Here is a 9,726-nt window from a genome sequence, read left to right on the forward strand (position 1 = left end):
CTCTCAATCGCCACATGCGTCTCCTCGCGTATGATGGATACATCTCTTCTACGTATAATACGTATATAATATATATATATATATATATACGTATAATACGTATATAATATATATATATATATATACACGTATCTTACGCGCGAGAGACCAAAGCCGCGCATTGGTTGCTCTCGCGATCTTCCCAGCTGCCGAGCCGATCAAAACTTTCGATATCGATTGGATATAATGACGCGCTCGTATATAACTATTGGATACTGCGGCGAACCGCAGGGTATATTCCTGCTCCCGACCTAAAAGGTAAGAAGAAACGCGCACGCAGTTGCATGAAAGTTGCAACCGCGATGAGTGGAAAGGAACGATCGGCAGCGCTCAGTAAACCACTCTATCGTCAAATCATCGATAGTCGATCGATCGCCAATTACATTGAGCTTTCGCGCCAATTATTTTTCTACATGGTTGGACCGGTCACAAATTATTGATCTGTTTGCCACGTACCGCTTGAAAGATAAATACTTTATTATGTCACGTTATTATTATTTTAATTTTGAGTTAAAAAATAGAATTAAGAAAAATATTTATTAAAAAAATAAGCATAAAATAACCAATAAAAATATTTCAATGCAAACTGAAATTATTTTATTGATATGCATGTTGAAATTAATGTTTTTATCTCTCTTTATTTTTAAATAAATTTTATTTTACTTTTTATCATTATTTGACATCTTACATTATATTCTGTCAATGGATACCTCAGGCATGAAAAAAAAAGAAACTTTATCACTTTTTTATCTTGTTTTTTCTCCTTTTACCAATTTATCCTTTTTCATCTTATTTTGATCTTACTCGGCGTGAATGGCATGATGCGCTCGTTAGCTCGTATACTATCGCGTGTACACGCACACGCGTTTTTTTCCATCTTCAACAACATATACGCGGCGCGAGTATCGCTTGATCGAAGTATCGTGGAGATCAGGATTGTAAGACAAAAACATAATTTCTGTAATGTAATCTCTCGATTTTATCAACATACTTTTATTAGAGAAATTACACGAAGAATCCACACGTCAACATAATGTATTAATTTTGATATAATTACAAATATCATAGAATTGTAGAAGAATAAATTAGAGAAATACAATGCATTAGAGATCTTTTTTTAAGAAATTTAAATTTTATATATAAAATTACGTTATTCTAAATCTAAATGATGCCTGCTTAATTCTTTATACAATTATATAGACTTTGTACTATTGAAATAATTCGCTGTATGACATTTAAGAAAATGATATTTATTTGGCGTAAAGCTGAAATTGTGTGAGATGCAAATCAAGAGAGAAGTGATATTTTTGCGTGGTGTTTATATCTGCAGATATAAACATAGGCATGCCTCTTACAACCGAAATGGCTGACAATGAAAAGTGAACACTGAGCACTGACACGTACCGTTCCTCGAGAGAAAGAGAGCCGCGCTTTAAACGCATCGCCGCACATATCGCATCGCGTCGCGTCTCGCCTCAAAATCCAAGTTTCTTGGTAAAAGTTGGTCCCGTTGCGCGAGGAGGTCCCCTCGTATATCACCGGGGATTACGAGCCGACCGCGGCTCGCACAGGGCGTTTCGACGGCAATTCCCCGATGGACAAGGAAACTTCTTCGCCGCCGTCGCCGCCGTCGCCACCGCGTAAGTCTGTCACCGAGAAAAATGTCGGTTATTCTTCTCCGACTGTGATAAACGCGCGCCGCCGCGCACGGATATACCTGGGTCGACGCGGGCACACGCGTGGACGTCTCCATTTCCTGGTTAACGAACGATCGTCGTCCCTCTTCTCGCACCATGACGCTGCAGCACGCGGCCACCGTTGGTCAGCCGGTCGACAAATTAATGTCAAAGGCCAATTGGAGAGACGCGGCGCGAACCGAAAGAACGTCGCGTGTCGCCGAGGCGGAAGCTCATCCTGGGATCCCTGATAATGATTCGACGCGAGATCTAATCTACTCTCTCTCTAAGCTCACGCGTCATTCTCTATCGTCGTGAAGAAAAGCGTAACGCCACCGTCTTTCTCGTCTCTTTCCTTCTACCTTCCTGGATTTCTAGGAACGCTAGCCGCTAGTATCTTAATCAGACGGTTTATCCGTAGGATCTCTCTTCTATCTGCCCACGGCTTATGTGACTTTCACGTATTAATTAGCGGCTTACTCGCGCGTCTTACTCCGTCTGACGCGGTTAGCAGTGACGTTTATAGCGTGGGCAGCCAGTTCGTTTGTGCCGTTGTTTTGCATTATTGCCAGGACGATCCCGCATCCTACGTGAGCAAGCATTTGTCTTGGTCATTTACGTACGACTAATTACATATGTATATATACTTATACACTTGTATTTTTATATAATTTAATTATTTCTATAGTTTTAATTATATTCCCAAATTTATCTCAAAATTACATCTTAAACGATATTTATATGACTTGTGCGAATAATATCTCCTCAGTATTATATTAATCTTAAAATATATAATCTCCTTATGGGGGAAGGAAGATTGAGAATATCTGCATTGTCGGCGGGATAATAATAGATTATAAACGAGCGAAAATATAACATGTTAATGAGATATCCCGGCGAGGTCGTGATAATTAAGGAGCCTAGGACAAGCTCGAATGGATCTGCCAATTATCAATCTCCGATAAATGATCTTTTTGACAAGTGGTATTTATTTTGCAGCATCATCGATAACCGAACCGCGGCATTAAGCATTGTTATTGCTACCCGTAGCAATTCATTTTCTTTCAGGGCGACGTAATTAATTATCGCGAGTCCTATCGTCAACGCGCGCCGAAGCCGAGGCGCGCTTGTAAATATGGTTTCTCGCGTACGTAAGATCCATCGATCCGCGAATCGATCGATCAAATGGAATGCACACGACGTCGCGTCGTGTGCGTGCGTGAGCGCAGCACTCGCTCGCTTCTTTTGCTGCGCAAGGATGGCAGCTGTCTTGTCGTTCTCGACGAGAGTAGAGGAAAAAAAAGTCATTTGTATTATCAGCACTGCGTAATTATCCCACTCAGTTTCCGCACAAATTGCGCGATATTTCGTTGTTTTTTTTTTATACTTTATCGCGTGTTTGCTTCGGGGCATGAAAGGAAATAGTCGTCGTAACGAACCGGTGTCCCGTGCGCGAGCTTGCGCGCGTGAATATATCCGATTACGTTTAATGAGAAAATCGAGTTGAAAGGGAGAGACGGCACACGTCGAAGCTCGGCCAAAGTGTTGCAAAATTTGCCACTGAAGTTAATTCCACCGCGCAGGTGGTACCGTTGATCGTTCCGCGCTTCACAGCAACGCAAGTTGCAGATTATCGAAAAGATCGCTGATCGTGCCGCCGGTTATTTGAGTAAATGAAGTCGATGAGCATACGCGATACAAAATTGAAAGTTAAAGGTATTCGATACGTGTCGACCCCCTCGTTAAGGGGAGATCATTTCGCGATGTATGGTTCCGAGGAAAATTTCACGCCACTTTTGCTTATCATTGTGCTCAATCGCATGGCTAACAGTATTCTTAACAACCATATCTTCCATTAGCATCTTTCTTTCTGGTGTCTTTAATCGTTACAATGTTAATATTTATGCAGATGTAATAAGAGTATGCACACGTGTCTCGTGCATACATCCAGAACTCTATTATCTTGAGGAACGAAACAGGATTTATTGGCGAACTGTCAAATAGCAGAAGGTATAATGAACGGTCGACCAGCACATTTCTTCGAGAAAGAAAGCGGGGCATTTTTGAAGGGTTTTACCTTGAGGGCTTGGTTTTAAATCTGCGAGATCGGCGAGCTGGAAGTCCGACCGCGCTGACTGGCTGCATGCGTGACTCTTACGCCTAAAGAAAACGATGCGTGCGCCAACATATGCGAGGACTGACACAAATGAGGCTGCGAACATATGGTTGATTCATATGCATATCATTATAGATCGTAGATCTGAGCTTCTACGAAACGACGTGAGTTCGAACTTGTTCGCGGTTTATTCGTAGCGTCTCAATGACGGAGACGGTCATTAAATCGAGCACGGAATTTCGAATCATCCTTTATATTCTCGTCATATTACATTACATTACATTACAACCTCCACAATGCCATTATATGATGTATAATATATAAATAATTCAGTTAAAGCATACTAGTTATTTAAAATATTTTTTTGTAATAGAAAAATAGCAAAATAGTTAACTCGAAGAAAGAAGATACAAGATAATAGCAACAATCGCGTTATTGATCCTTACAAAACCTTTGATCTCTGTCAACTATGGACAAGGAAACTTGGAAGAAAATCGAAAACGAAGTTAAACTGCACGGTTCGCGTGCGTTTGATTACCCCCTCGAGCTTCGAGTCAGGTGGTTGTCTACCCAAACCTTGAAAACTTGAGATTCAAAAGTCGAAGAGCGTGGATTCCCGATGTAGTGGAGTGCCTCGGGGCCATCGTTTTCTGGCCCTGAAACCGGAGATTTGTCCAGAGAAGCTTCACTTACGATTCCCTCTGTGAATGTCTCTGTTCAAGGTTGACGATGCATTATCGATCGAACACTACTGTTATTTTTAACAACAAATTTTTCCATGTGGAAGGTAAACCGTGAAAATTTTTAATTCTGTTTCCTTGCTAAAGTAACATGAAGAAATGTTGTTTCATGCAAACTGTGATTTATTAAAACACAATTTATACGACTTCCTGAATAATTACCATTACCGCTACGCATTGCAATTATTGTTCCAATAATAATACTTTGCCAGTTATTAACTCTCATCAGTATTATATTGTCGACCTTGCCTTCTCTTGACATATCATTTGTTCGAATCAATACTCACGCTATATTTGAAACATCTAAAAGTTCGAACAGAAACATATGTATTAATGAAATCTATAAATAAGATGAAATAAAATAATTTTTTTATTACTAAACAATTATTAAGAAATACACGGATAACGAGGCGCTCTAAATATGATTCACAATACTTTAACCTTTCTTGCTAATTTTCAAAGCGACGTCAAATACGAAACTTCCAGTTTTATGCAGAATATCGTTTAATCCGAGTAGAATAATTATGAGAAGTAACGACGTTCCAATGAGTATTAGAACTATATCGAGAGAGTCTTGCGAGAAGAAGGCGGCCCTCATTTTGATGAAACAACTCAGCGGACAATTCTCCTCTCGTCGGAAGATCCCGCCGCACGATGATGGATGCGCGTTAGCGCGGGAGTGCGCGAAGACAAAGATCCTACGGACTCCCTCCCGGCGTGCGCAACGTGCATTAGTTTGCGTCGCTCCCGCTGTGCGCAAATTAGAGCCGAGAGTGTAGCAGCGCGCACTGCCGCGCGCTTCTCGCGGCGCGGAACGAAGAGATTCTGGTGGAGAATGGCCGCGGACGGATGAGAACGGGCGAGAGCGATGGCTTGGAGGGGAACGGGAGGATAGGAGGCGGGTGGAAGAAGTGGCGGTGTGGACGGGAGTGAGTGAAGAAGATGGTACGGAGGCGAACTCGCGATGAACGACCGCAATCAACGCAACACCGCCCCGCGAAAATTGCCCCCTTCCTCCCTCGGAATACACCCGGAATATATTATCCACACGGGTGTTCCACGGCCCGGCGCGTCCTCGCTGGGTCAAGGGGTCGCGCACTCCGGAACGGACATGGCCCCGAAGGAAGAGAAGCGTGCCCGTGAAGAGCCGCACGATCGACCGTGCAGCACAAGGTTGTATCACGAGAAGAATCCCGCGAATTACAGTTGCATTTATCGAGACCATCACGGAATGTTTCTTCTGGTTGCTCGTCGAATACGGATTAGTTGGTTTTTCTCTCGCATGACGCCATAAATCTTTCATGTCTGTGTCGCTTCATATAGAATCTTTTTTTAGCACAAAGAAGTGAGAAGAATATCTTAACATATTTCTTTATAATGTGCATAAGATATATATATTTTTTTATAAAAATATTTACAATAATCAAATTCATATTACGATCTATCGCAAGTGTTACAACGAAATGAAAAATGAACAAACATCTTATCTAAAAATATAGTTTATTTGTAGTTTCACTTAGATACCGTAAGCATGGCAAGTTTGAATGACGTTTCAATAGTGGAGGTGCATTACAGATTCATATGTGTGATCGACGTCGAACAAATGCAACGCCGCGATGCTATGCAGCTTCCTCCACAGAAAAGCGCATAATCTTTTTAAAATAATTCTCTCGATATTGGTTTTGACGGTGCCCGCGGGACAGGGACGCGTAAATCATTACGCCACCCATGGCAGCAGGCCTCGACCGCATATCCGCCCTTAGGTGGAGTAGCATGTGGAAGTCGGTTCCACTGTCAGTACCACTGAGATATGTTGGCTCATTACCGTGACGTATGGCTGCCGCCGGTAACGCATGCTCGATATATCCATAATTGTTGCGGTGCCGGTCGCGGACTACGTAAGATCCTCGGAGGCGATTCCGGCGCGGTTCTGGTGGAATCGTTTATTGGCTCGGTAATTCCGGGCACAACGAAGTTACGAGATACGTACTGCTCGATTCGTGCCGACCGATAGTACCGTCTACAAATAAACTGTAGCCGTAGAAATCGGAACCTGCTTCGAAACCGCGCCTTCGCGCCCCTCCACATCTTGGGATAACTTTATCTAATGCACATTCAATATACCCCACGTGCGCCACCGGCCCGCCAACGATGCTGCCTCGTTGCGATTGACTGGCCATTACCGTGTAATGCGTATCGTGATTTTTTCCGACTTTGCTCTCGTGACGAAACGCGAGAATAGAAGCACAACGTTGGCTTCACGTGAATTTTTTAAATATACAAATTGATAAGTTGAGACTTAAGGGCTTTGTTATACGTTACAATTTATTGCATGGTACATTGCACAAGTTACATATTATAGAAAAATATAGAGTAGACTACGGAAACAACCGCAATTCATCTATTGATTATTAACAATACGAAATAACAATTTTCCATGTATGTTTTTTTTTCTTTTTTATGATTGTGTTATTCATTAGAATTCGAATTATTTTGTTCTAATTTATTTTACATTTTTTTACACAATATTATTACTAATTATTTATTTGCAAATATGTATACATGTATATGTATATGTAACACTTGGATATAATTTCTTTATTCTGTTTTAATTTCTTTCTATAATAACATAACTAAACATAATTATTAAGATTGTAACATATGCAATACATTGTACAAGTGCATATACGTTTTAAAAGAATTATTTCTTTTATGCAAGTTTAAATCGCAGCCAAAATTATGAACAGTATAATTGCAAAGTATCATGCAAAGAGGCCGTGTCACGTCAGTGTTAATATTATTCTTACAACAATGTAATTTCACGTTACATGATTATTGCAGTTTTTCTAGCCGCCTACAATTAATGACAAGGGAGAGCAAAAAAAATGATCTTTTTCTGTTTTCTACGCCACCAACATAGATAATTACAGATAGCCGGGATAGTTAATCACGTCCGGACGGTTCTTCGTTGACGGTTTCTGCGTCTAGTATCCAATTTTACCGTGAGAAACCATCTTCGACAAACTGTTGTATCGCCCGGCACTTTAATCGACTTAGAACCGGCCCGATGCGTAGGTGTTTGGGAGACTTTTCGGGGCCGCTTTGAAAATATGCGTCCACTCGACGGCCGCCGATAGACATTCCTTCACAGGTGTAGAACGATCTTGAGTGTCCGGGTGAGGATTTTATAGGATGCTTGAAAGATGCCTGAAAAGGGCGGAAGCCTGCCGCTATAAAAAATACTTTTTTTTTACGATTTCATCTGCGCTGCGTATATTATCATCTAACATCCGCATATTAGGCTTTAAACTTGTCTAAAAAAAAGCGTCTTTATAAGTGCGCGTAAAATTAATTTTTTAAAAAGTTTGCTTAATCGAGAGAGAGAAAAAGAAAGAAATGTGTGTGTGTATGTGTGTCTGTCAATGATATATGAACGTAGAACAAAAACAATTTGAAGCCGATTTACATAGGACTGTTACGGCACAAGGAAATTACTAATTTACCTTGTTGACGCTGTCGCTTTTTTTAATCGTCGACGTGTAGTTAGCAAAAGACCGACGCCGACGTGCACGTGGATGGAATTCATAAAGTTCCATCGAGGAATTTGATTAATTGATCCCGAGGTTATAGGTTCGATACGCTCTTGAGAATCCCGCGATCGGTTTTCGTCTCGCTTTTATGCGTACGAACCTACCCGGTGTAACAAAACTGAAAAAAGAAAACTTTATATGCTAATGCACGATCGACGCTCGTGTCTACAAATGGTTGTATTAATAGCGTAAAACAGGCGGCGACACCATTGGTCTAAAAGCCGAACGGACGGCGAGCAAAAATGTTACGCAACGTATATACTTTTTAACTCATGGCCGAAGCTAATCGATTTAGTTTTTGTACTTGTTGTTAATGCCTGGGTTACGACGTTGAGATATAGTCTGCGACAGAGAGAAAGAGAATTTATTATCGCTTAGAGCTCGCTGTTATCTTGAATATCATTACCTACGTCACCCATCATTGTCATATATAGGTCTATTACGTCATTTACATGTCATATTTCTAGCGACGTTGTAATTTAATTATTCGAAATATGCGTAAAAAAAAGGATGTTTAGGTAATGGAGGAAAGATTAGCATACGAGAATATACATATAGCATGTACTTTAATTTTTTTATGCTTGAATTAATGGCGATTAGTCGATCGTTTTGGCTGTGTTCCCGAAATTAAAGAATTGTCAAGTGCATGATAAATGAGACGATGAGTATGCACAAAATATATGCAACAGGTACTCGCACAACTTCGAGGTGTATCCCATGATGTACTTCTTGTTACAAGCAATCGTGAAAGAGAAGCGAGGAATGGCGGAGAGGCAAGCACGCTAAAGTAGTGCCTTCTTAACTTTATATATACTGCGTAATAGTCGGCTGTTTATCACCCTCGCTCTACGCGCGAGATATAAATGCATTTTCTATTAATTCCTTCCGCCGCGCTCACCGACACATCGATGCCCGCGACCCGTGCGTTGAGAAACGCGGTGCGAGGATACAACCGGGTCACGCGAGTCCGCGTGACGATAAACTGAACGGATGTTGTATCCGTGCCTATTTGCTCGGGATCGTTTCGCAATCGATCTTTTGTGAGCGCCATTGCTCTCTGCTCTTCTCAGCGCAATGTAGCGATGTATTATCGCGCTTAACGCACGGATAAACTCGCATACACAACATCGCGTCGCCCGATTTATATCTCTATCAGTGCGTAAGATGTTTCGTTCTTTTGACGCTCTGTTTACCCTTCGAAAGCAATTAATATATACAAAGAGTATACAAAATTCACGCTACACGCGCGCTAAGCCGGATGGACATCCACACACACACACACGCACGCACGCACGCACACACACACACACACACACACACACACACACACACACACAGGCCGAGAAAGATAAAAATAATAAAAGTAATATTAACTCTGCGCAAACATTCTCGCGCATTTTTTTTTTTTTTTTTTTTTTGTTTTAATTCACGATTTACGAATGGAGAGTGTACCGCAGAGTTTCATAATTTTAAGTCTAACTTAATCTAAACTGAAATAATTTCTAAAACTGCATGCATAGAAACAGCAGTAATATTCTAACGAAGAAAGTTAAATTGTTAAAAAA

The 9,726-nt window shown here is 41.1% G+C and overlaps 2 protein-coding genes across 2 annotated transcripts; both read right to left on the bottom strand.

Moving 5' to 3' along the window:
• Positions 1–644: 644 nt before the first annotated feature.
• LOC120358939 lies at positions 645–7,025 on the bottom strand. Its single transcript, XM_039454834.1, has 2 exons — positions 5,013–7,025; positions 645–4,874 (listed from the first exon to the last, which is right to left on the bottom strand). Exons 1-2 carry the CDS (start codon positions 5,872–5,874, stop codon positions 4,855–4,857), a joined length of 882 nt encoding a protein of 293 aa, XP_039310768.1. The 5' UTR covers positions 5,875–7,025; the 3' UTR covers positions 645–4,854.
• A 164-nt stretch (positions 7,026–7,189) lies between these two features.
• On the bottom strand, positions 7,190–9,460 carry LOC120358940. The gene is made up of 2 exons (XM_039454835.1): positions 8,075–9,460; positions 7,190–7,778 (listed from the first exon to the last, which is right to left on the bottom strand). Exons 1-2 carry the CDS (start codon positions 8,165–8,167, stop codon positions 7,569–7,571), a joined length of 303 nt encoding a protein of 100 aa, XP_039310769.1. The 5' UTR covers positions 8,168–9,460; the 3' UTR covers positions 7,190–7,568.
• Positions 9,461–9,726: the final 266 nt, after the last annotated feature.

The sequence above is a fragment of the Solenopsis invicta genome, chromosome 11 (assembly GCF_016802725.1).
Source record: "Solenopsis invicta isolate M01_SB chromosome 11, UNIL_Sinv_3.0, whole genome shotgun sequence".
Classification (NCBI taxonomy): Eukaryota; Metazoa; Arthropoda; class Insecta; order Hymenoptera; family Formicidae; genus Solenopsis; species Solenopsis invicta.